We start from the raw sequence: 27,638 nt of genomic DNA, 5'->3' as shown, positions 1-27,638 counted from the left end.
GACGTAATTTTCTATTATCAGCGGCTAATTGTATTTCGTCAAGGACCTTAAGAGTGGTGGTAATTGACCAGGTGTGGGCAATTCTGACCCTTGAGGGTTTTCTCTCTCAAAAACACCTGATTCAAATGGTTAGGATTAGTTTCAAGCTTCACCAGAGCTTGTTGATGAGCTGATGGTGTGTTGGGAGAGAAAACTGCAAAACATGCAGGACACCGGCCCCCGAGGGCTGGAATTGCCCACTCTGACCTACTGCAGACACACAGGTCAATCGCAGGGAACACAGAGACAAACATTCACACCTAAAGACAAATCTGGGAGTCCAATACACCTACAATGAATGTTTTTGGAATGTGGGAAATGACTGCAGTTCCTGGAGAAGACCCAAGGGAGCACAGGGAGAACATGCAAACTCATCACAGGAAGTCCAGGGCAAGCCTGAATTGAACCCGGGACCTCTACACTGTAAGCCAAATGTGCTAACCAGTATAGAAGTATAAACACAAGCTTCTAAGTCTTAAGTTCAGCAAAACATTGCTTTTTACGAACATTTGTTCCAGCTTCACTGTGTTGGGTAATATTCTGAATATGTATGCATTTGCAGTCGTCTGTGTGTATGTTTGTGCGCATACATGGGTGTGACCATGATCTAATTTGCTTACTGATTGTTAGTGCATTGCAAACTTTTTGTCCCTTATTGTGTAATTGAGTGAGTAGTAGTTTCTGTAGATTGTCTGCTGGCACCTTGATCAAATCTACCAAGTCACATTAAACAAACTGTGCCACAACTTAAACCTCGTTATAGCTACAGTCTAACACAGTGGTCCCCAACCCCCGGTCCGCGGACCGGTACCGGTCCGTGGATCAACTGGTACCGGGCCGCGTGGGCTGCACCCGAAATAATGTTTTGGAGATGATTTAGTTTAATGGAGTTCGCATGACTGGGCGCGAAGGCACGTCGGGCGACACGATGGACGCGAATGGAGCGACTCAAATGGCCGCGTGTGGTCACGAGAAGCGAAATTTAGCCTTTTGCATGAAGTTATTTTTTTTATTTACTTTTTCCGCGTTTCAAGTCGCCACAGCCAATCAACTTTGGGAACATTCAACGGCTCACGCAAGGGGCAGGAATGAATCATGGCGGCCGCTTTGCGGGCACCGGGACCGATCCAACACGGCCAGCTGAGCTTTCAATACGAAACAGAGCCAAGCAAGAGCCCTCACCTGGCTTGTTGAAAGGCGGAAGCGAGAACTTGGGACAACTGGTATGTGCAGCAATTGCTTCACTTAACAGCTGTTGAACCGTAGTTACTGTGCTAAGCTAACGCTAGCGCAGCATTGTCAGCACAATATTTAGCACGGTCACGGCCATTTGATTGCGACATTGAAACTTATTTTTTGGCAGGCGATTATTGCTGCAAAGAATAAAGTTGCTGTTGGTGAAAATATTTTCTCTGTCACATCCCAGAAAAGTGAAAGTTCTCAGCAATGCTCTTCTTTCCGGGATCTACCGTAAAGTGCACAGCAAGCTCGATCCACTCCCCTCCCCTCTCCTCGCGCGATAATAAAGTGGACAAAAGGTACAACAGCGACAGAAAGCCCCGTCCATACGTTTGTGATGTGGTTTTTAAAGCAGGCCCCCCGACCGCCGACAGTCCGCAATATAAATCAATATAAATCTGAGGTGTAGTGAGAATTATGTGTTATTTAGAGCAGCCAGCACCCCTGGTCCGCAGTCTAAATCTAAGGCGTTAACGGGGCCGCGGTGATCAAAAGGTTGGGGACCACTGGTCTAACATACTTGTCTGCTGACCACTCGATGGGTCGCAAAACGGTGTGCCAAATTCCCAAACAGTGAACACGTGTGTCTGTTCAGGGCCTCATAGGTTTAGTCACTCAAATGACCTGTTATGGTGGCACAGTACTTCCCATAAAGAATCATATGCTCTAATGCTACGTTCAGGTGGAGCACGTTGTTTATGCTCTACGCGAGGCGTTTTGTCGCAAGGTCAAGATGAAGTTCACTTTTCACGCATCAGTGTCACGTGAGGGGAGGGGAGTGAGCCTGCTGTGCACTTTCCAGTGGATCGGGAAAGGAGAGCATTGCTGATAACTTTCACTTTTCCGGGATGTGGCAGAGCCAATATTTTCTCAGACAGCACTCTTATTCTTCCTTTTTTTACACTGCTTGTCCCTCGCTCTACGGCAATACTCGTCTGCCAAAAAAAAAAATCAATGTCGCAATCAAGTGGCTGATACCGTGCTAAATACTGCACTTTCGTTATCTTAGCACAGTAACTATGGTTCAACAGCTGTTAAAAAAGGTAGCAAACGCTGCAGTTGTCCCAAGTTTCCGCTTCTGCCTTTCTACATGCCAGGTGAGTGCTCTTGCTTGGCTCTGTTTTGTATTGAAAGCTCAGCTGGCTGTGTTGGATCCCTCCCGGTGAACGTAAAGCGGCCACCATGATTCATTCCTGCCCCCTGCGTGAGCCGTTGAATGTTCCCGAAGTTGATTGGCTGTGGCCACGCGAAACGCGGAAAAAGTAAAAAAAATGTAACTTCACCCGAAAGACAAAATTTCGCTTCTCGTGACAGCGCGTGGCCATTCATGTCGCTCCATTCGCGTTCATCGCGTTGCCTGACGTGCATTCGCGCCCAGTCATGCGAACTCCATTGACTACAATACAAAATGCTCCGCTTTTTCGCCTCGTTCGCGTTCGGTGTGTGCGTACCATTAAACTAAATCATCTCCAAAACATTATTCCGGGTGCAGCCCCTGTACCAGTTGATCCACGGACCGGTACCGGTGCGCGGACCGGGGGTTGGGGACCACTGTCCTGTCCGACTGTCGGTGAGTTTGAATGAAAGCTCCTCAAATGCTGCTAAATTACCTAGGGTCTGATGCCAGATTCTGACAAGAGGAGCGGATGAAGATTTCCAATTGGATAAGATGATTTTGCGACCTGCTATCAAAGCAGTCTGCAAAAGCAGGGAAGTGTGTCTAAAGGTGATGGATCTCCTAATATATACAGCCTTTTCGAAAAGGGTACATAATGTTTTATGATCCGCCTGACAAACTGGTGGATTTCACACCAAAAGTCCCGAATCACCGGACAGCTCCAGAGCATGTGGACAAGTGTCCCCTCCTCCAGCCCACACTTCCAACATAATGGAGACTGTGAGATTTTGCCTTGATACAATTTATAGGGTGTTCAATAAATTCTATGAAGTAACTTAAATTGTACAAGGCGTGTCCTCAGCTCCTTTGAGAGTAGCTTTTTCAGGTGGGAGGGCCCAGTGAAGCAGATGTCTCAGGCCAAAGGCATAGTGGTAAAGGAGCAGATTAGGAACACCTAGTCCCCCTTGGTCTGTATGCTTCTGCAGATGCAGCAACTTGATCCTGGGACGTTTACCATTCCATATAAATTGATTACAAATCTTGTCGAATTGGCGAAAATAACTACGCGGAATTCTTACAGGGGTGTCTGCAGAAGATATTGAACCTTGGGCTGCAAATCATTTTAATTCCATTAACCTTACCACAGAAAGACAAGAACAGAGGAGTCCACCGTTCAACATCTGCTTTAAAAAGAATCCAATAGTGGTTCAATATTGACCCGGACTAAGTCCGAGAGACACTGAGGAAACAGAATCCCAAGATATTTTATGCCTGACTGTGGCCATGTAAAATTGCCAGGTCTAAAGAGTTCCACAGGCAGCGAGGCATCAATGGAAGGGCCTCCAATTTGGTCCAATTCACTTTATAACCCGACACGCGAGAAAACTAGTTAATTACTCGTAGAAGTGCAGCTATAGACTGTTGCGGCTGTGTAACCAGCACTAGGGCATCATCAGCATATAGCATTATCTTTTGAACACTTCCAGCAATTTTGAGCCCAGGGAAATTGGGGTATTTGCGAATAGAAACTGCTAGAGGTTCTAACACCAAGGCAAAAAGTAGAGGACTTATGGGGCAGCACTGGTGCATGCCCCTAGAGAGGTTGAATAGCTGTGATATAAACCGGTTTGTCATTACAGAGGCCTTGGGGTTATTATATAGAAGTTTAATCCAGGAAATTAGTTTTTTACCAAACCCATAGGCCTCCAAAGTAACCAAAAGGTAACACCATTCTACCCTGTCAAATGCTTTTTCTGTATATAAGGAAAGGGCTGCAGCACGGCCAAGATCTTCAAGAGTGGGATCATTTTGGATAGCCTACATGACGTCCACCAAACGCCTTACAGTATGTTGTCAGTGGTACTGCGGGATCGGATGAATCCTGCCTGATCGGAATGTATTAGACTGGTAATCACATTGACCAGTCTAGTTGCCAAATTTTAGAAAGGATCTTACCAGTCACAGTTAATTAAACTTATTGGCCTGTAGTTCTTACAATCAAGAGGATCCTTATTGCCTTTTAGAATCAGAGTAATAAGGGCTTCATTCAGTGTAGGAAGAAGACTCCCACGATTCATTGCCTCATTGTACACCTTGAGGAGCAAAGGAGAGATCTCCTCTACAAACGTTGCATAGAACTTGCAACTCATTCTGACCTGGTGCCTTGCTGGCTGGAAGACCTCTGATAACTTTGGATATTTGCTCTTTAGTGAAAGGGGCATCGAGTGAATGAATTTGTTCCCTCGAGAGAGATGGCAAGGAGAGGGAGAACAGAAAGCAGTATAACTCATGGGGTTCAGCCCTTGATTCTGATGAGTAGAGTGCCCAGTAAAACTCCCTGAAACAACTACCTGTTGTTGATGTCACCGGGATCAAACACCAGGGTTTCATCATCCAGTTTGATCGCTGGAATAACATTCTGAGACTACGAGATCCAAAGCATTGCACATTCATTTTAGTAAGGTAGTGGCCCTAAGTGGTTGTTGTGGAGGCGTGTTGCGATCCAAAATATTATCCATACCTTGATTGAAGTCTCCACCCACCATGACAGAATAGTAACCCATGTCAGCTATCCGGTGCTCTATTTGACTGAAGAAGGCAGGGTCGTCTATATTCGTAGCATAAGCATTAACAATTATGAATTTCTGGCCCTGTATCTCAGCAAGGAGCAACAAAAGGCGTCCTGCATCATCTGCGACCGCTTTAATGTACCTGAACTGCAGGTTCCTGTGGATTAATATTGACACACCCCTGCTTCGGCCATTGCCATGTGATGCGAAGGAGGGGCCTACCCAATCCCTGCAAAGTTTTTTGGACTCAGCACTATCCAAGTGTGTTTCCTGAAGTAGAGCTATATCACATTTTTTGATTTAATGAACGTTAGAACGTTCTTTCTCTTGATCGGATGGTTGAGACCGTTGACATTCCAAGTCATAAAACTGAGTGAGCGTGCACTGTCAGCCGACATAATAAACTATGATAAGGATGCAAAGCAAGTAGACGCTGTGACTAACAACTAAGATCCTCACTGAATGACATTCAAAATGAGCTCTCGAAGAAAACAACCAAATCACCAACACACAATTAACATAACAGGTGGGGAGACACCGAACTAGAGTCTCCCACAGGTGCACAAAAAAACGCACCAACCAACGCAAAACCAAAATCGATTAGGCACATGAACACAAACAGCATTTCAGAACAAAAGAGAGCAGTCATGCAGCCACTGTAAAATTTCTAAATTGCAGCAGAAATTTATACAGGAGCAAAATGACAACAATTTTGTAACTGGGAAAATGTTTAACAATAATGGTACGATCCGTAGCGTATATTTAGTCCTGTCAAGAGACACATGGAGTGGTAGAACCAAACCGGAAAATAAAGAAGAAAACGGGTAAGGAGCTGATAGCTGAACGAATTAATCATTAAACGGGCAACTGCAAAATTAACTGCAGATTAGTGCTAGTAAGTAAAGAAAGAATGATAAACAAACAAGGGGGAGAAATGATTAAACGAGAACAAGTAATGGCATAATAACACCCCATAGCGAGTCTATACCAATCTGTAACTAACTTGGTAAAGCACGAATGTAGTCCAGAGCTTTCTTGGGATCGTGAACTCACGTTTGGCTCCCACCATCCTGACAACGAGCACCACTGGAAACATCAAGAAAAATGGAATCTTATCATGAAGCAATACCTTACACTGGCGAAACTCCGCTCGCCTGTCGATGACCATCTTTGAGTAGTCCGCAAAGATCATATGGTGCCCGTTCCAGTGCAGCTTTCCTTTTTTGCGCGTGGTGTCCACATTTCGCTCACGGTCCTGGAAATGTAGAAGCCGAACAATGATGGCTCTCGGGGGCTGGCCATCCGATTTACGCCTCCCCAGGCTCCGGTGCGCGCGGTTGACCTGTTGGCCCCCAGGAAACTCGACGTCCAGCAACTACGGAATTGTTGAGTGCATGAAGGACAGGATGTTGGATTCTTCGGAGCCCTCCGGAAAGCCAACAAAGCGAAGGTTGTTCCGCCCGCTTCTATTTTCCAAGTTGTCCACCTTCCTTTGCAAGGACTCTATATCTGCCTGAGTCGCGGCCGCTAACACCAAGTGTCGTGTCAGCAGACTTGGACGAGCTAGCATTAGCGCCATCTTGATGACGGCGCCTAAGTTTCTGTTGGGTGGGCATCTTCAGGCTAAACGTGGATAAGCTATTTACTCCCTGAGTTTAAAAGTACCACAAGTAGGCGAATTACGATGACATATGCTCCTTTTAAAAGTAATTAGACCACATGTTCGGCAGAGCTCTCGGACTAGGCAGCCATCTTCACCGCTTACGTCGTGTGACTCCTCAATTAAGGTTAATTATTATTTGGCAATAAACAATTAAGTTTATCAGTTTCAACATTAAATATGTTGTCTGTAGTATATTCAATTGAATATGGGTTGAGAAGGATTTTCAAATCGTTGTATTTTGTTTTTATTTACATTTTACACAATTTCCCAACTTTGACAGAATCAGGTTTGTACTTAAAGGCTAATAATTTACTCAAGCATTGCAATGCATTAATTTTTCCACATGGGATCAGTAAACTGTATTTACATGTGCAATGATAATTATACCACCTTTTTGGCTATTTGATTAAAATCTGTTGACACATTTTATTGTTTTTCTGGCAGGATCCGTATGGAACAACTCACTGCTATTACACAGGAAGAAGCTAACTCTCTGAGGAAGAGAGAGGTAGCTGGTATGTGGTCTTTTAGGGTTCACATAATCATACTTAATCAAATTTTTGATACTATCTTTTTTTCTAAGAATTTTAAACAGTATTACTTCTTAAGAAACATTGTGATTTTTGATATGCTTAAAGGAATAATATTTCTATGGGACCCCCAAAAATAAGAATACATACCATCCTTCGATCCATCCATTTTCTACAATCACAGGCTTGCTGGTGAACACCCTGAACTGGTTGCCAGCTAATCACTGGGAACAGAAAAACAAACAAGCAATCATGCACCCAATCACACCTAAGGACAATCTAGAATGTCCAATACCCATTCCATGCATATTTTTGGGAGTGTGGGAGGATGCTGGCATGCTCGTCGGGAACCCATGTGGCTGGGGGAGAACGTGCAACCTCCACACAGGAAGTCCCGAGCAAGGTGGACTTGAACTTGGCACTCTGAATTGAGGGGTGGATATGCTAACCACTCTTCCACCGAGCCGCCAAGAATACATACCTTTCCAGTTAAATAATAACAGCAGAGCAGTGTTTCGAATAGGATTTTTTTTCAGCAGCGGGGGCAGGTATTCTGGAGAGCTTGAGGCACTTTGTGACTGCGACCCAATCCAAGGTCAGGATTTACCCAATGTGCAAAAAACTAGCGGCATGCAAATGAGAACATGCAAGTATATTTATATACTGAGCAAGATATATACTGTAAGAAATTATTGGAGCGACGACTAGGATTTGGAAGCGGTAGGCCGCTGAATGTAATACAGGAAATACTGAAAAGCCAAAAACACTTGAATCTAGCAAACATGTTCCAAATTTCCCTCAGAGCAATAATTTTACAGTCATATGAAAAAAAAATCAACGTAAATAGAGTATATTGTATATTATAAGTAATTCAAACAATCAAATCTTTTAATTGCTTTAATTATTTTGATTTGATGAATATTTTTTTACAAATATCAATCAATCAATACTTCTTAATGTTGATGACTTAAGTAGAAATTAAAAAATTAGGAAAATTTTTAAAGATAAAAAGAACTATGACTGACTTAGGGGGTGTTTCCAAAGATACTGTATGTTCAAAATATTTTGATTATGACTGTATATTTGCATTTCTGTAAAACAGAAAATATAAATAATCTTATGGTAACTGCAGCACAGTAAAACATATTAGCACACCTGCCTCACAGTTCAGAGGTCACTGGTTCAGTTCCATCTCGTTTCAGTTCCATTTCCTGTGTAAAGATTGCATGTTCTCCCTGTGCTGCTGTGGGTCTTCTCCGGGCACTCCGGTCTCCTTCCACATTCCTAAACCATGCATGGTAGACAACTACCGTAGTGGACTCTCCAAAATGCCCCTGGGGTGTGATTGTGAGTGTGGATGGTTTGTCTCAGTGTGCCCTGTGATTAGCTGGAAACTAGGGTGTCCCCCGCCTACTGTCCAAAGACAGCTGGGATAGGCACCAGCAAGCCAGCGACCCTTGTGAGGACAAGCAGCTATAGAAAACGGATGGATGGATGATTAGGGTAACTTTCATCTGTGATCATGGTTGACAAAAAAAGTAGACCCTTGATTTAGAAACAGTAGTTCTTCGCAATGCATCACTTTTGATTTTGTCTTTATTCTTCTACTTTCCTCTGAATCATTTATAGTGGCCATGCAGAAAATGTTGTCAGATAGCTGTGCGGTGAGCCTGCTTCAAGAGGCCAATGACTATCGTCGAAAATGCTTGGTGTCGGAGGCTTACAGAAGGTTTAAAATGCACTCAGGCCTACATTAGAAAGAACGTTGTAGTGTGTTCCAACTGAGCAAAGTGCTATGATGTTTGACAATCCTTTGTTCCTGTTGTGTAACAGTATGGAGAATCTGGAGAAAAAATTTGATAAGATGCTATCTATCCAAGATTTGGACAAATCCAAAGCCATTGTCCACATCTTACAGGAGGTAGGTCTTCAAAGACCAAATGCTGGTGTTTATATTGTATTTGCTAGTGAAATCAATTATTGATTTGAAACCAAAGATAATCTTTGAAGCTCAATGAACGCTCATAACTTCAATTTGAACACTTTACAGGAGGAGATGCAGAAAGCAGCATTCCAAGCACTGCAGTTGCAGAAAGATTCTGTCCATGGTTATATCCGCAACCAGGTCTGTATGGAGGGCTGCAGAATGGTTAGAGTGATGGTCCAGCTTGACCTCGATTCACAACGTACAATGTGTTGATTCCTGTAGTTTCTATGGGCAGCAGTTTTACCTAAAATGCTTAAAGCTCCCTTTACTTTGAAATATGTTGTTCTTGTGTGTGTGTGTGTGTGTGTGTGTGTGTGGGGGGGGGGGGGGGGGGGGGGGGCTGAATACAGAAATGTGAGGGCTTTACTTAGATTCCTTGGATGTTATTGAAAAAATTTAACAACCACTGCCATGCTGCACCAAGGTAGTCCTCCGTTATGGAATTTTGCAAAGATGCCATTTTAGTTAGAGGTTTCATATCGCCATATTGTATATCCTTCAAAATTATCCAAGTGAATCCAAGCCTAAATTATGGTATTTGCAATTCGCCTCCATCATAGGATCTGATTGAAGCCTTAAATTTGGATTTTCGTTTTCCTGAACACAACTTAACCAAAAGTCACTCAGTAGCTCTCCCTAGGGAAAAAAAACAAACAAACAAAAAAAAAACTGAACCAAACCCCAATTGCCAGTGGTGTCAAATTGCTGTGGCCTGAGCCTATTGGTGGCGGTAAAGAGGGGATACAACTTTCACGCATATGATTCTACGACAGTATCTGCACCTCTGCTTTACTTCAATGACAAGCACCTCCAGTCGTCTTTATAAAATTGAATATATCAACCCTTGAAACTGAAAACACATCATTGACTCATCGTGGTTGTACATCCTAACCTTTGCAGTCCACAGCATGCTGCTTTCATCTGCTAGCTTCTTGTTGTTTTTTTTCACTGTTCCAGATCAAGCTTATTGAGGGTGAACTAATGCAGCTGACAAAACTTGAAGTTAAAAGACGCAATCTGGATGCTGAGTCCCTGCAGGTAGGTGTCACCCCCTATTTTGATTTGCTGACATTCATTTAGTTTTTTGTTTCCTTTTTTTACTACTATATTATATTTTTGTTCTATTGCATGGATTGCTTATTTGGTTGCAATACAACATATAAATAATTCTCAAAAACATTCTAATATCAGCAGTAAATTTTCAATAAGGGAATAAATGTGTATTATTGGCTGAGCCAAGCTTTACACGCAATTCTGACTAGTAAGGGTGCAGTATAGTTTGTGCTTCAATATGAGTTGTCAAAGTGGGTCCACAAGTACGAGATCTTGCACAGTTAGTACGTCACAAGATTTCTCATACCTGCATACCAAGATTATTTTTTTAAGCTGTTTTTTTTTTTCTTTTGGCTTGTTGAGCCAAAAGTAGTACACAGGATAATGCTCTGCTTGACAGTAAAACACACAACTAAAACTTTAACCATCTTTAAAATGAACCTTATCATACCAAGTAATACTGTATGTGTACATGAAAGTGTGGGTATGCTGTAATTCTGAAGTTATTTTCAGAATGGCATGACAGCTTACTTGACTCGTGTTTCTGCTGTTGTTACAAACTGTTCAATAGCTAATCAAGGCCACCAACAATTTATTTACACATTGTATTGTCAGAGTTTACGGGTGGCTGCAGCATTATAGCAGCGGCTAGCATAAATGAGCTGCTAGCAAGCACCCCATATATTGTAGGCTGTGAAGGGCGGGCTGATTACCTTGCACAGGCAATTTAACACATGTAAATGACTGCACATTTTGCTAAAAGCCTTACATAGTTTTCATTCTCACAGATTACTTTATAACAAACCAGGCTGACTAAAATGTGCTGTTTCATCTGGCAACATTCCTCCTGTAGTTTCCTTCTGAATTTCCTTAGATTCTCATTCATATTTCTGGAAATGAATGTAATGTGCTACAAAGTAGTTCAAGTTTAAAAAAAAAAAGTCATTAATCATAATTAGTTATTTGGTCTACTGTGTTTAAAACTTTTTGACCAAGCAAAAATTAGGAAACATTTTGATTTTGTTGTGCCACAACTCGACCAAAAATCACTTGGTAGCTCTCTCTAGAAAGTGTGAAAAATTGAACCCAGGCTTCATTCTTTGTCAAATTACTAATGAGCTCAGGTTTAAAGCAAGTATCTGTGACAAATCGCCAAAGGGAGATTATGAAGCTTTTTTTGTGCTGAGACCCAACTGAGACCCCAGAATTTTTAATTGCTGAACCTGTATATCACACAAGAATGTATAAGACACAAGAAATGGACCTACCAAACTTAAAAAAATTGGCTCCTCAGTTCTCAAATGTTTATTGAATAGCATTAAAAGAAAAGGTGATATAACCCGATCCCAGCTTTGTTGGAATGTATCGCAACTATGAAACCCTTAAGTTAATGATCACTTACTAAAGACAATGAAGTTAATCAGTTTGAACATTAAATAAAGTATTTTTTCTTGTTGTATATTCAATTAAATATATGTTGAACATGATTTACAAATCCTTGTACAGTATTCTGTTTTTATTTATGTAAAGTACTACATCCTAATTTATTGGAATTGGTTTTCAAGAGTCAAGAGATTCAATATTTAAGAGTTTTATTGTCATATGCATAGTAATACTACACAATGAAATTCTTATTCTGTTCACTTAGCCAAGCCGACAGCATCCCACAGTCGAATAAATAATAAAGTAGGCAATAAAACGGAAAAAAGAGTAGTAGAGCAACAAGAGCAGTAATAATGAAGCACTAATAAATGAATAGACTCACATTCTGAGCATATTATGGAGTAGATGGAATGGAAGAAACTGTATACATCAGGATGATAATGCAAAATAATAAGAATTTAGCAGCTTTCCTGCACTGTAGCTTAAGCTCAAACTCGAAACACGTTATGTATACAGTAGCTTAATTAGACACAAACACCTCTAAAATCACAGTGATTATGATACCTTGGATTGGGGACTATGATGACATACTGTAATTGCATCTTCACCACCATTCAAGTAGCTTTACCTTCTTCGGTCATACCTTCTATAAACAGTTGCAGAAGATGATCAAATTTTGATTTATTAAATGATGAATGGACTTACAGTTATATCACACTTTTCTACCTTAGGCACGAGGCTCTAGTTAATAAATTGTGTGTGAATGGCCGCATCAAAATGAATAAATGCACACAATCTTGTGTTTGCATGCATTCGTGTGTGTGTGTTTTTATGTGTGTGTGTGTGTGCGCGCGTGTGTGCATACAGGAAGTACTAGTGGACCAGCGCACAGCTCTAGGTGATATGCTGCAGCAACTTCTGAAACAGAAGCACCAGAGAGAGCAAGAACTACTGCAAGTATTGGTGAGCAAGCTGAACTGCTAGGTGCACCTTTTTAATGACAGAGGTTTGCTTTCTTACCAGCTACAGTAAGTATTTTTAGTACAGGCTATATATGAACATTATTAAGGTCCGAATTTAAAGTCCAGTATAACCCTAAATGCGCTTTGCTTTTGCAATGATCTTTAAATTAAATTTTCCATGATAATACAATGTATTGAGATCATTGTAATACTTGTGTGGTGGCTGTAAATGTTAAAATGTTATGCTGAATATACATAGTATTTCCTCTATTCTTCTGAGGTAAAGTCATTAAATAATAGCGCTTGTCATTTTTGGATTTCTAGGCTGAAATGGAGCTGAAGTCGGAGTCCACCCAGCAGAACTACTGGATGATTCAGTACCAGAGACTGCTAGATGCCAAGCCGTTGTCACTGCGCATGCAGGTACCGTGCCACATAGAACACATCTTATTTGTCGACGCAGTTGAAAAGTAATGTCATTGATCTGTGTATATCACAGGAAGCTGGTTTGGAAAAAGAGTTAGTAAATCTACTGTGCAAACTGTCAGCACAGCATTACTTGCCCATCATGGCACACCATCGTGTGACTACTGAGGCCCTTCGCCACATGAACTTATCTGACGTTAAGAAGGTCTGTATGCTTTCTTTTTTTAAAATTACCTGACCTTGCATGCACCAGCATCCATCCGTCCGTCTGGCCTTCCATATATCCATCCACCCACCCATCCGTCCGTCTGTCCATCCTTCCATGCATGCATGGATACTTTTTTTTCATGGTAGGTCATACTTAGAGTCCTCAGTCTGCACTCCCTGAGTGCAGTGTCAGTGTCTCAGACAATGAGCCATTAGACAAAGTGTGTGAAGGAATAAATGCGCAACATTCACCTGATGGCAAAAGCTTGCACACACCACCCTTTTCTGTCAAAGTCATGTCGAGTGCCTGTCTGTTTTGAATAGTCATAAGTGAAGTAGCATGTAGTTGTGAAGCTGTGTGCGTAGACGGTGCGTCGGTGATATCAGTCGACGAGTATACTTTATGATTGACATCATTGAAAAAATCGGTGTGTTTGTACACAGTCACGGGAAATAGAGCACCAAATATGGCAAATGCGAACCCGCTGCATTTGCTTTGTCAATCAATTTGTCTTTGTCAGGAATGCTTCAAGGCATGCCAATCGCATCAAAAATAGACTGAAGTTTGTCTGGTGATTGGGACTGGTGGTTTGTCAGTGTTGCATTTGGACCAATGGGTGGAGTTCTCAACACTGGAACAAACGTAGTGTTTATCGCTGTTCCCGTGATGTCTGTCTGGAGCTGGAGGTTGCCCATGACGCTGGTGGGCAAACGCTGTCTGTCTGAGGTAGGCGTTGTTGGTCGTCCGGACACAAGGGCGCCGCCCAGCATCAAGCAGCATGCTGCTCGGAGGAGTGCTGGCGGACAGGCCATTCTCCTGAGAGGGGTGTGTTTATCACAAAAACCCTTTCTCCCACTGTGGTCTTTCGTTGGCGCACCGTCTGTGCACTCGGGGGTGCTGATCCTCACTTCGAGGAACTGGCGTTGCTAGGCCCGTCAACAGGGGGTCGAAGGATCTTGCACTGCGACTGGTGGATCCACCCGTCACGTCCTCCATGAACATCCACTAGGTGGCTGGTCATGGGTTAAGTCTGCTAGTCCGTATAGTCCTCCATATATTATTTCAAATGGTGATAAAGTTTTTTCTTCAGCGGAACAATTCTCATTCCTGTGGCCACAATAGGAATGCAATCTGGTCGCTGTCTCTTTATCACTTGCATTGTTTTTATGCGTATGGCCTTGACTGTCCCATTTGTTCTTTCAACAAGCCCTTCTGATAATCAACAGTTCTCCAATTTTTGTAACAGCTTTTTTTCACAAAATATAATCAATTGTCCCTTGTAATTACTCTCGGAATGCCGAATGTCAGTATGATTCGATCACACAATGCTTTGACAACTGTTTTTGCATCACAATGAGCTGTTGGGAATAAGTCAACACACTTTAAGAATGCATCTAATATGACGAAACAGTATTGCTTTCCTAATGCCTTATTTGATGTCATCCATATATATCATATGAAATGCTTCGGGTGGTTCTGGAAATTTGCCTCTATGTGGTCACAAATAAACTTGCACATTATTGCAAAAACAGATAACACAACATTTACAAAAAACAAAAAAATTTTGAGTATAAAAAGTGAACCCATATGCAACTGATCATACATATTCCCCCCTGTTGGCACATGGCAAAGCTCATGTGTCAACTTTGCTGTTCATTCAAATGAAAATTTTAGTAACCATGTTTTTCTGACTGCCAATCTACTTTTTTCTTCAACATCTTGTTATACTCCTTTATTTAGCCATTTTTGCTGCTCCAGTTTAGAAGCTGATGTTTTCCTTGATATCAAGATGGTCTGTGTGTCTTGTTCATCATGTAGTGTGTCAACGCGGCTGTCTTGTGCTTTGGCAACTGTGGGCACAACTATGACTGTTTCTTTGGCTGCTTTGTTTGCCTAATCGGTTTCCTGCTCCAGTTTAGGAGCTGATGTTTTCCTTGATATCAAGATGGTCTGTGTGTCTTGTTCATCATGTAGTGTGTCAACGCGGCTGTCTTGTGGTTTGGCAACTGTGGGCACACCTATGACTGTTTCTTTGGCTGCTTTGTTTGCCTAATCGGTTTCCTGCTCCAGTTTAGGAGCTGATGTTTTCCTTAATATCAAGATGGTCTGTGTGTCTTGTTCATCATGTAGTGTGTCAACGCGGCTGTCTTGTGCTTTGGCAACTGTGGGCACACCTATGACTGTTTCTTTGGCTGCTTTGTTTGCCTAATCGGTTTCCTGCTGTAATTTGGTCATTTCTTTTCTTGTTGTGGTTTTGAAGCCGCGGTTAGCCCAAAGTTGATAAAACACATGCCATACTCGCTGTCTGTCCATATTGTAACATCTTTGCTTTCAAAAATTTCACCTGCTTTGATTAGCGCGGCCAATTCATCTGCTTGCAATGAACATGTCAATTTTAATGTTCCTTAAAACAAAATTTTCATATATGTAGTAACTACATATCCTACCCTTTTGCGGCCGTCTTCCCCTTTGCTAGCTGAACCATCAAAAAAAAACTTCTCCAGTCGGGAGAAGGGGTGTCATTCAGGTCAGATCTTGGTTTGGTGGAAATTTGGGCGTGGCTTCCACAGTCGAGTGGGGTGCCGTCTACAGGTGTGGGCAAAAGTGTCGCTGGTTTTGATGCTCCACATCTAACAATTATAATGTGTCCCTGTGATACAAGTAACGCGGTGCAATATAAATGTCAAGCAGGCGATAAGAGTGTCATTATTGGGGGAGGTTTCCAGCAACAAAACAAATACATAGGGAACCCTCAACGTGAGGGGGTGAAACAACACAACCTCTGCTGAAGCCTCCACTGCCAATGCTGCGGCCAGCACCACCTGAACGCCTTCAGGGGTTGGCCCAGCAACTGCATCCAATTCCTCCGAATAAAATTTGACTGGCCTCAATTTCCCGTCATGCTTCTGCAACAAAACTGAAGTCATGAATCCCTGTTTAGCGGTCACTCTTTGCTCAAATGGTTTGCTGTAATCCGGTAGTGTCAATACAGATGAATTAATCGATTCCAATTTCACACTTTTTTCACACTTTTTTCATCCACTAGGTATCAAACAGTGGCCTAGTCAATTCAAAACAATTTTTTGGAATCCATATGCTACAATAATTCATTCAGCCTCAAAAATGACATCATTTGTCTTTTGTTCTGAGTTTTTGGGCTTTCGCAATGGCCTCCTTTTGTCTGTCAATAACCATTCTGCCATCCTATCTCATTAGTTTGCCAACCTTCTTCCATTTGTTTCCACTTGCCCAAAATCTTTCTTGCCACAACGCCAACATTCTTATGCATTCAATTCTGTCTTTCAACTCTCTCTTACATCCTTCTTTTCCGCTACCACAATTCCTCTTTCCAACACAATGCACTTCCTCTTCTCCATCACACCAGAATGTCTGTTTTCTCCCCTACATTCTTACATTCATACATTTCTTCTACTACTCCACTCTCAGCTGAATAGTCAATTTATCTAATCTCTGAGTGTTGGAGGTCACTCACGTCTACATGTTTTGTTTGTAGTATAGTTCCATTGCTTTTTTCAGCTGCTGTCAATATGTTCAGCCTGTTTATCCATTATCTACCATAATGCGATTTGTTTTTAGAAAACTCTTGCCATCTATACTATATCAAACAATTAACATATCAACTGGTTCATCCTCCTTTTGCGCAGTTGAATCTATTTTACAGTAAATTCTAATCCTATCATGCTAATCTCTCCAAACAATATTTACATATAAGGCATCAATCTTCTACCTTTTAAATTCATATTTTGGAAGGTGCTAGGCTTTGTTCCACTTTTGCGTACTTGTTTTTTGAGCAGGGCCAGTATACAAAAATAATTCTGCCCTCCAATTTCTGTTTTCAGAAAGTGGAGGATAAATTAAGAAAATAAGTCGCAGTTGCTGTAAAAAAAAAAAAAGAGGGAGGCAGAGGCCTCTGATTGCCACCCCTGCTCCGCGCCCCTGCTTTGTCCCGTTATCTGCAATTCTCGCAAGCAGCTTTGTTTGGTGTCTACTTGGCTGTTTTATTTTCTCTACAGGTCATTTAGTGGCTGCTGCTATTTCCAGATTCAACTTTTTCTCTTTTATCGATTTTGCTATTTGAAATTTTTCTTCAGCTTTGTTCTACCAAATTCAGTGGTCTCTATCAATTTGCCAATTTCAAATATTTTCCACTTTGAAGAACAACAAAAGCAACACCAACAAAATCAACTTTAGCAAAAACGACAATTCTCACAACTATGACAACAACAATAACAGCAACACATGCAGCAAACTGTGTGAAAATTTCAACAGAGCAAGCTTCACAGGCTTACACTCACAATCACTTCTCATTTTCATACAACAGTCTCCCAAGCTGGCTATCATACGACAACATGCCTACATGTTATTAAGCTATGAAAAAACAACATTTACAATTAATTCAACATCATCTGGCTATTCATCCCTGGCATAGCCTCACATATAACACAACAACTTTATGTATTTTATCTGTGTTTCAACCACTAATTATTCATTGCCTGTCAATCTAGTGTTTGAAAACATCCTAATTCATAATTTAGTCTCAACTGATCCCATAACACATTTTTCCATTTTTCTCATTTCACCTGTGTGCTTAGAATTAACCCTGTGAATGGACCAGTTTCTGCCCACAAACCTCAGGTTTGAAACCATCTAAAATTTGTCATTTTGACTTTTAACCACGCAGACTAGATCAAGCCTGATCTAACAATGTCTTTTAGCCAAATTTCAACAAATATCATTGTTTATTTCTAACAATCTAACATACAAACATGTAACACACCAATAGTTACACCAGCAAACTGACAGATACACACGCCGATCCACATCACACAACATACAGTTTACAACGTATATGCAGACTTTATTAAGCACGTACAAGACACATTTTTTGCACTCACCATCTCAAATGGCATCACTCCTTTGGCTTCATGTCAACCCTCAGTACTCAGATGTGGAGCTGAGACCCAGTCCCGAAAAGGGTCTTACTGCCGTGGCCACGGTCTTGCCTGGTTGTCAACTCCGCCTCTGAAAACATCAGGTGTCTGGAATTAAGAATATGGTGGTAAACTTAGGTACGAATTGTTGGTGTCTGTTTTCCACCGTCAATTTGGGTTTCCTGTCTGGCTGTGTTAGTTGCCGACAGGTTAGTGGCTGCGGTCAAATCATCATCTGCTTTCCTTTTTTTTCTCAGCCACCTTCCATACTGGTTTCAGTTTGGCTCAACTAAAGCCTTGCATTTAAACCACTGTTTTCCATGTTCCCTGTTCTTTTTCTTCTCTTTATCTTTCAAAGACAACTTCCTCAACACTTTCTCCAATTCGTCACAATCATCCACGTCCCCTGAAAAGCCGTATTGGTTTTTCCATTTTTCCACATACTTAGTACTTTCTACTTCTGCCAAACGTACATTTTCTTTCAATTCCTCTACAGTGTAACAACATTCCTTTTCCCATTCTGCCTCCTTGGGCCGAGTTGCGACCTCGGAGGACTTATTTTTGTTCCTCATGATTGACTATGTTTCCTTTGTTACGGGAAAAATGCTAAGTGCCTGGTGGCGTGTCGGATACCGAGTTTCTACCTCGAAAGGCAGATATCCCCAGGTGTTTGTACTCACGACCGTTTCACCAGTTTTAGATTTCCCGTCAGTCAGGACATTCACTCCACATTCATTCCACACTCATACATCACAGAAATGATCAGTAACTGTGCATCGGATGTTAAACTTTCTCTTTTTAAGAAAGGCCATTTGTTTAAAGTCCAATTTACTGTACGTTTAAGGTCCAATGGACCGTTCAGTCTCGTCAAGACATTCGTTTAAGGTCCAATGGACCAGCCGTTTAAGGTCCGATGGACCGTTCGTTTAAGGTCCGATGGACCATGCCGTTTAAAGTCCAATGGACTGTTCAGACTGAACCTGCCAGACTCGTCAGGCTGACCACTACTGCACGTTTAAGGTCCGATGGACCGCACGTTTAAGGTCCAATGGACCGCTCGTTTAAGGTCCGATGGACCGCACGTTTAAGGTCCAATGGACCGTTCAGTCTCGTTAAGACGTTTGTTTAAGGTCCAATGGACCAGCCGTTTAAGGTCCGATGGACCGTTCGTTTAAAATCCGGTGGACCATTCAGACTCGTCAGACTGACCTTTGTTCTTGCAATCTCTCCGTTGGTCGAGTCGCTCTGGTTCGTTGGATGGTGTTTGCGTTCCTCCGGTGAGCGGTGTCCGACGTCTGGCCTCGTGGAAAGGAGGGCTTCCAGAATCCAACGGATTCCGACGGTATACCGATTGGTTCAGCTTTCGTCGATCGTCCACCGAAGAGAAGGCTTCTTAACCATCCGGCTCGAACGGACCAAGTTAGAATGTCAGAGAAATCTCTTAAAGAAGACTAGGACAAGCCTAGCTGCTTAAACAGCAAAAAGAGTAACTCAGACCAGCCAAGATCGACTTTTCTATGCCGGGCATAGGGAAAAAGCTTGGGCAAATGAACTCGTGGGTTTTCCAACGCTAATTCAACTGCCCAGCCGTCCCCCCCTGGCTTTTATTGAACAAAAGCATAGCAGATTACAAGACACAACAAAAGAGCCAGCCGGGCGCCACCGACAGCTGGGCCAAGGTCCCGGCTCACACTTTCGTGCGTCAACAGCTCTATCTAAGGACAGGGTCAAAATGAACTAGGATTGCATAAATGGGTAACAATGAAAGGTAGCAATATTTCTAACCAGAAAGTGAAACATCTTGTTTACTGAAGCTGCACCTCCCACCATGGGGTGGTCTCCCCCCTTTTTAAGATGTCGTCCAATGCTAGCCAACCACTGAACATTCATCCATACATCATGTCAACGGCGTATCTTCATGAGGGTTGCAGCGCTCTGGAGACTACCCCAGCGGTGTGAATGAAGGAGCCAAAACAAGCACTTTACCAACATTCAAATGCAAAACAGTGTCAAGAGGTTGCACTCACTAAAAGCCATTTCTTCTATTAAATCAGTCTCATGGGAAACTTGTATTCATAACAACATTTCTACTCACTGGTGAATGTTTTTCCTACTGAATGTCAATTGTCTGGCTACATGCTCCCAAACACACGTTTTTGCAACTTGGGCATTTTTAACGGTAAAATGTAACCATTAGAAGAAATGTTGCTGTTTACTTGGCCAACTTGGTGCAAAATCTCCTCAAAACGAAACTAAAAGACGTGGAGAAGGTTCACTTTCACAGGTGGTACAAAGGCTTGATATTGTCATCAGGCCTCTCACAAGTCATATTTATCTGCTCAGGTGGGGCCAGTGCAGTGGAGAATAGGCAAGGAATGCTTAGAAATGTCATCAATGAAGGGAACAATCACATTAGGTGTGTTTAGGGTGAGAAATCAACAGTGTTAAAATCTCCCTAAGGTTGAACTCCCGTGATTCGACGAGTCCTTTATGTATGCAAAACATATTCATATTCAACTGGAAGTATTATGATCTCTTGGCTCATAATTTTTGATTTTGTGTTTGTAGGTCGGCATTACTGAAGTTGGCATACAAAAAGCCCTTTTGAATTGGGCTCAGGAACGCAAGCCTGAAGGTAGAACACACATCCGCACTTTAGATGACTGAATTTTATACATTTATTAATAATCATCATGATGGCGAACAATATTAATACAAGACACAATGAATCTTTAGTTTTTTATTTTTGGTGGTCGTTTACTCAGGTCTTACTTGACTGCCATCACAATCTCAGCAGGTCAGTAGGCCAAAGGGATAATAGAACTCCGGTTAAATCAATAACTATATCTCACAAGCTAAAGGTTTTGGAGCGCGTATATTTGTGCATATCTGCATTTTCTGTCCAACATGTTTTCTGACTATTCATTTTCCATATACTGTACATATCACCTTTTTTAGGTGCATGTAAGGTGATGGAGCAAAGCCAAGAAGTCAGCCCTACAGAGCCATCCTCTTCCTTCTTTCCATCAATTCCCAACAGCACCATGAGCCCAAGCCCACCACTCACTCCTGGTACCCCCATTACGCCATCAGCCCCGAGCCCGGTGGAAGGACCAGGAGGTTCTGAGTGCGTAGTCTGCATGGAGAAAAGGGTAAAATAAATAAATCTCATACACTCATCAAAAACTGCATGAACTTTTGGATGTTTAATGAACTGGGTTTTTTTTTTTTTTTTTTTTTTTAACTTCTCTTCAGGCTCAAGTCATCTTTCTGCTGTGCGGCCACGTTTGCTGTTGTCAGATTTGCAGTGACACCCTGCAAAACTGCCCTCTGTGTCGAGGAACCATATCACAACGCATACGCCTTTATCACATTTAGACGTAACCTTGACTTATTCACCTTTTAAATAAATGTGCATAGTGATATTCCTGCTTTGAGTTCACATTAAGACACACTTTGAGTAGCTTTTCAAAATACTGAGCCTCTCTCATGTGTTAACCAAAAAGTTGATAGTGCAGTATTGTGCAAAAAGCAACTACTTAGTTGTCTAATTCATTTAATTGTTTTAATGGCTATAAATATGTGCCTTTTTTCTGAAAACATTGTTTTATTTTTTGCTTCTGACTAAATTTTGTTTCTGTACATCAGAAAAACATGCCTACCTTATGTAGTTGCACTTAACCCGGATGAGCCATTACCTTATGACAACTTGCACATTATAAGTCATTATACGAGCTGTGTCAAGTATTTTATCTGAAAAAAGATTATGTTCACTTAAAAAATATGCTAAATTGTTATAACAATGTCTGTTTTTGTGGTTGTAGTTTGCAGTTGTTTAGAAATGTATTGCATAGTACTGAGACCTATAACTATATTTGGCTCACGTTAATATTTGAGTTACCTAAAATATCAGACACAGCTCTCATTTTGATGCAGTGAATTTTTACACAGTGTGCAAAATTCAACCAAAATAATAAACACACTTTATTTGAATACATCTTTGATAGTGTCCATTAGGAATGAGAATTGCATACTGTAACAGTAATAGCTCAATATTTGATGACGTTCTTGTAATACATACAATTATTTTGTGCAAGGGGTCATTATGTAGTGGTTAGTTATGTGTGATTTTAGGCTGTGTATCAATGTCCGTTATGTCATGCCCTGGCCTTATCCTAGTGACCAAATCACCCCATTGTCCCAATTTTACTGTGTACATGTATGCAAATGTTCACATTGTTTAACGTTCGCCGTTTTTATGAGGGGGAACAGTGTTTGATTGGTTGAATTGGCCATGTATCAGTTTTTAACCTTGCTGGTTTTTACGTAGGAAAGAAACCGAGCCCTTCAGTTGTCACTAATGCTGTGTCGTCACTCACTGTGAATTTTCCAAATATGGGTTATGGCAATATATTATTCTAATATGCAAAATTAAGGTGGAAAATGAATGGGAATTTTTTTTTTTTTTTGGTGACCATATGACACAGTGTGCAAAATTGAAGTTACAAACAAATTCTTTCACAGATGATAGTTTATGTATATATGTTCAGCATTCTTTTTATTTTTTGGAAAAGACATTTCAGTCTGTACTATTATTTATACTATCAATTATTGCTTACAAAGACGCAATAATTGACAAGTTGTTACTCCTACCATTTCAAGTTTAAATAAATTCAGGGATCAGGGAAAAAAAGTTGAACGCACCTTAAAAAATATGCTTGCTGGTTTGTAGTGTTTTAGTGATGACTGTGCATTTTTGGAAAACAACACACGAAATAAATGGTAAACCAACTAAGTTTTAAAAGTGTATGCAGTCGTAGATAAGGTTAAGGACTCAAGGTCTGCCACCATGGCCCTCGTATGTGTGATGCACGGTATATATTGACTAACCTGTTTGCAGTCAACCCCTCTCAAGTGCTCTTACATAATGTGCACGTTATATGTCATAATGATATATATATATATATATATATATATATATATATATATATATATATATAATCACTTTTATGCTATGTAATCAGTGTACAAATTCAACGGATTCAGTTGAAGTTGGAAAATTGTGTGAGATGTAAAACAAAATACAACAATTTGAAAATCCTTCTCAACCCATATTCAATTGAATACACTACAAAGACAACATAGTTAATGTTCAAACTGATAAACTTAATTGTTTTTTGCCGAATAATAATTAACTTAGAATTTCATGGCTGCAACACATCCAGTAGAAGTTGGGAAAGGGCATGTTTGCCATTTCGTTACATCACCTTTCTTTTTAATAACACTCAATAAACGATTTGGAAGAGAGGAGACTAGGGGTAGAACCTGGACTATTTTACTTCGAAGCCACGCTGTTGTAACACATGCGGGATGTGGCTTGGCATTATCTTGCTGAAATAAGCAGCAGCGTCCATGAAAAAGACTTCACCGGATGGCAGCATATGTTGCTCCAAAATCTGTATGTACTTTTCAGTAAGTCACCCATGCAATGGGAACTAATGCACCCCCATACCATCACAAATGCTGGCTTTTGAATTAAGCGTTGCTAACAGTCCGGATGGTTTGCTTCCTCTTTGGTCCGGAGGACACGGCATCCAGTGTTTACAAAAACAATTTATAAAGTGGACTCATCGGACCACAAAACACTTTTCCATTGTGCATTGGTCCATTTTACATTAGCTTGGGCCTAGAGAACCCAGCGGTGTTTCTGGATGTTGTTCATAAACGACTTTTGCTTTGTATGGTAGAGTTTTAACCCTCACTTACTGATTTAGTGACGAACTGTATTTACAGACAGTGGTTTTCCGAAGTTTTCCTGAGCCCATTTGGTGATATCCTTTACACACTCATGTCGGTTTTTAAGGCAGTGCCGTCTGAGGGATCGAAGGTCACGGTCATTCGGTCTTGGTTTCCATCCTTGGCGCTTACGTGCAGTGATTTCACCAGATTCTCTTAACCTTTCGATTATATTATGGACCGTAGATGTTAAAATCCCTAAATTCCTTGCAATTTTGCTTTGAAAAATGTTGTTCTTAAACTGTTGAACTATTTTCTCACGCAGTTGTGGACAAACTGGTGAACCTCGCCCCGTCCTTGCTTGTGAATGACTGAGACTGAGTTTGAGGAGGCTACTTTTATACCCAATCCTGGAACCCACCTGTTCCCAATTAGCCTGATCACATGTGGGATGTTCCAAATAGGTGTTTGATGAGCTTTTCTCAGCTTTCTTTATTTTTTTGCCACCTTTCCCAACTTCTACTGGATGTGTTGCGGCCATGATATTCTAAGTTAATTATTATTTGGCAAAAAACAATTAAATTGATTAGGTTGAACATTAAATATGTTGTCTTTGTAGCGTATACAATTGAATGTGGGTTGAGAAGGATTTTCAAATCATTGTATTTTGTTTTCATTTACATTTTACACAATTTCCCAACTTCAACCGAATCCGGTTTGTATATGGTGACATTCCTGTTGTTGTGTTACAAAATTGTACATGGAAATGAAATTGATGATTTAACACAAATAAAACGACAGATTAGCCATCTTGTTTTCTTACAAATGATTCAATTGGGTGAGGGTGAAGTAGTAACTTGCAGTTATGGTACCCCATTAAGAGTAAAAAAATAAAAATGCTGGCATCTTCTCCTTTCTGCTTTTTCAGTGATCGCCACAGCAAATCAACTGCCTCCATCTAAGCTTGTCTCCTGCATCCACCTCTCACTCACCACTACCTTCATGTCCTCTTTCCCTACATCTATAATCCTCCTCTTTGGTATTCCTCCAGACCCTCTGCCAGGCAATTCAAAATTCAGCATCTTTCTACCTACAGTATATATTCACCATCTCTTCTCTTGTCCGAACCTTTTGTCCGAACCATCTCAGTCTGGCCTCTCTGACTGATCTCCCCAAACTCTTAACATGTGCTGTCCCTCTGATGTAATCATTCCTGACCCTAATCATCTTGGTCACTCCCAAAGAGAACTTCAGCATCTTCTTCTCTGCTACCTCCAGCTGTGCCTCCTGTCTTTTCTTTAGTGGCACTCATTATGATCTGTAGTGACAGTAGGTAACAGATGGAGAAGCTGGAGTGGTAGAGGTTGGCCCTGGAAAAGTGACGAATGAAAGTTAGTCGCAAAAAGACAGTATATTTGTGTGAATGAGAGGGACTCAAGTGGAAAAGTGAACATTCAGGAAGAAGAGATAAAGGTGGTGGATTTTAAGTATTTGGGATCAGCAACGCAGAGTAATGGAGGGTGTAGAAAAGAGGTGAAAAGCACATGCAGGCAGGCTGGAACAGTTGGGAGAATAGTGTCAGATGACATATGATGCAAGAGTTTCAGCTAAAATGAATAGAAATGTGTACAAGACTGAGGTGAGACCAATGATGTTGTTCAATGATTATTGCACTGTTGTGACATACTTCTCTGCCACTCCAGACCTTCTCATACAATACCACAGTTCATCCTTGGGCACCCTGTCCTAGGCTTTCTCCAGATCTACAAAGACACAATGTAGCTCTTTCTGACAATCTACGTACTTTTCTGTCAACATCCTCAAAGCAAATGCTGCATCCGTAGTGCTCTTTTCTGTCATGAAACCGTACTTAATGGCTCATTAACTTTATTCCTCGTGGTTACCATAACTCTGTGCATCTCCCTTATTCTTAAAAATAGGCCACAGCATGCTTCTCCTCCATTCCTCAGGCATCTTCTCAATATCTAAGATACTGTTAAACAACCAAGTCAGAAACTCTGCTACCTCTCAAAGGCACTTCCATACCTCTACAGGTATATTATCACTTCCATACCTATACAGGTATATTATCAATCCCAAGTGCCTTGCCACCATCCAATGCTCTCTTCACTTCATCCTTACCAATCTTTGATACTTCATGTTCCATCACAGTCACATCTTCAGCTCTTTGTTCTCTCTCATTTTCCTCATCCATCAACTCTTCAAAGTACTCTTTCCATCTTCCCATCACAGCGTCTCACTTCTTAGCTAACCTATTTCTCTGTTTACACTCCTGCACCTTCTCATTCCACCACCATGTCTTCATATCTATTTTCCTTCCAGATGGCACACCAAGTACTCTCCTACCTGTCTCCTTGATCACTTTCGCTATAGTTGACCGGTCGATTGGAAGTGCCTCTTGGCTATTCAGAGCCTGTCTCAATTCCTTCCTAAAAGTCAACCAACAATATTCCTTTTTAAGTGTCCTCTGTCTTTGCCATCTTCATCTTCTTCACCATCAGGGTTATCCTACACATCACCTTCATATGCTGTCTGGCTATACTATCACCTACCACTACTTTCCAGTCACTGACCTGGCATCATTATTTCAAAATGATTTCAATCATATATTATTTTTGCTGTAAATATTGTATATAAAGCTGTAACTATAGCAGTGGGAATTGAAATTTGCATTTTTTTCAACGTGATCATGATGATGCCATTTGTGTGTGAATATTGAAATCATGGTACAGCTGTGGTCTCACAAAACGCTGTTTATTAAAGTTTCCGCTCCTCTTTTGAGACATTGAACGCAGCGTCAATTTATTGACCAACCACAGCATGACTTTTTTTGCCGTAAAGTGTGACGATCATATCGAGAATGATAAGCACCGAGCTTCACATGAACACGCAATTTCACTGATATTTTAGGGATTCTCGTCATCATTGCTGGTGTCAGAAAGTGTAAGTAGCTGCTATTTTTGATGCTTTGTTTTACGTGTATTATCTGAGAAAAATAAAGTTTTTTTTTTTTTTGCTATCCTGCTAGTTGCTAATAATATTGTTCTTCATCGAACACGGTGGCATGTCGTACATTCAAATAAGGCTGATATTGTTGTCATTACTGCCCAAGTACTTATAATTACGTGTACGGTTTTAATCGAGTTCGTGAATGACCGACGTTCTTCAGCCTGAGAAAATTATACTTACTATTGTCGCTTTAGATTATGATGATTCATATACAGGTAAATTGTAGTACTCCAAAAACGTAAATGCAAATTCCAATATTATCCAGTGGTGTTAATTTGAAGTGTGTTTGTGTGTAGTGGCACGAAAAAATATTTGAAGCTTTTGGAAGTTAATCACATTTCTGCATAAAATCACCATCAACGGTGATCTGGGCTTTATCAATATCACAGATGAAAAAGTAGTGTAGCTGTCTTAATCCACACAAACATTTAAAAGTTCAGACTTTGAGAAGAACGGAAGACAGGTTGGCATATCTGCCTCATAGTTCAGAGATCTCAAGTTCAATTCCAGCTTGCTCCAGTTTTCCTTTGTGAAGTCTGCATGTTCTCATGTTCTCTTTGTGGACATGTGGTTTCTCTCGGGGCACTTCAGCTTATTCCCACATTCCAAAAACATGCATGGTCGGTATATTGGACATTGTAAGGTTATCTGGGGGTGGGGGGGGGGGGGGGGTGGGGGTGGGAGCGTGAATTGTTGTTTGTCCCTGTGTGCCCTGCAGTTAGCTGGTGTTTTGCTGAAAGGAT

General features: G+C 41.2%; 3 protein-coding genes across 5 annotated transcripts in view; 2 read left to right on the top strand and 1 right to left on the bottom strand.

The window, feature by feature from the left end:
* lrsam1 (leucine rich repeat and sterile alpha motif containing 1) overlaps positions 1-24,672 on the top strand; it is a 60,053-nt gene extending 35,381 nt beyond the window's left edge. Inside the window, exons 15-25 of the mRNA XM_088434341.1 lie at positions 7,073-7,143; positions 8,788-8,887; positions 8,992-9,079; positions 9,209-9,283; positions 10,103-10,183; positions 12,449-12,544; positions 12,868-12,966; positions 13,043-13,174; positions 20,698-20,764; positions 21,088-21,281; positions 21,385-24,672. Of these exons, the coding sequence (XP_088290467.1) occupies positions 7,073-7,143; positions 8,788-8,887; positions 8,992-9,079; positions 9,209-9,283; positions 10,103-10,183; positions 12,449-12,544; positions 12,868-12,966; positions 13,043-13,174; positions 20,698-20,764; positions 21,088-21,281; positions 21,385-21,507 (1,126 nt within the window). The 3' untranslated portion in view covers positions 21,508-24,672. The remainder of the gene's footprint in view (positions 1-7,072; positions 7,144-8,787; positions 8,888-8,991; positions 9,080-9,208; positions 9,284-10,102; positions 10,184-12,448; positions 12,545-12,867; positions 12,967-13,042; positions 13,175-20,697; positions 20,765-21,087; positions 21,282-21,384) is intronic.
* lmo4la (LIM domain only 4-like a) overlaps positions 1-27,638 on the bottom strand; it is a 98,966-nt gene that overhangs the window by 69,755 nt on the left and 1,573 nt on the right. The window contains exons 1-2 of one of the 3 annotated variants that reach the window (XM_088434354.1): positions 6,308-6,524; positions 6,095-6,220 (exon numbers count right to left, since the gene is read on the bottom strand). The exons of 1 other annotated variant lie outside the window; for it this stretch is intronic. The gene's annotated coding sequence lies outside the window, so the exon portion shown is untranslated. Of the gene's footprint in view, positions 1-6,094; positions 6,525-27,638 lie in introns of those variants that run through there. One more of the 3 variants, XM_088434355.1, reaches the window with a different exon arrangement.
* ndor1 (NADPH dependent diflavin oxidoreductase 1) overlaps positions 26,708-27,638 on the top strand; it is a 31,267-nt gene continuing 30,336 nt past the window's right edge. Inside the window, exon 1 of the mRNA XM_088434342.1 lies at positions 26,708-26,829. The gene's annotated coding sequence lies outside the window, so the exon portion shown is untranslated. The remainder of the gene's footprint in view (positions 26,830-27,638) is intronic.

The sequence above is a fragment of the Hippichthys cyanospilos genome, chromosome 15, assembly GCF_059441005.1.
Source record: "Hippichthys cyanospilos isolate Australia breed blue-spotted pipefish chromosome 15, RoL_Hcya_1.0, whole genome shotgun sequence".
NCBI lineage: Eukaryota > Metazoa > Chordata > Actinopteri > Syngnathiformes > Syngnathidae > Hippichthys > Hippichthys cyanospilos.
The sequence above is the reverse complement of the archived record's forward strand: the minus strand, read 5'-3'. Positions and strand labels throughout refer to the sequence as shown.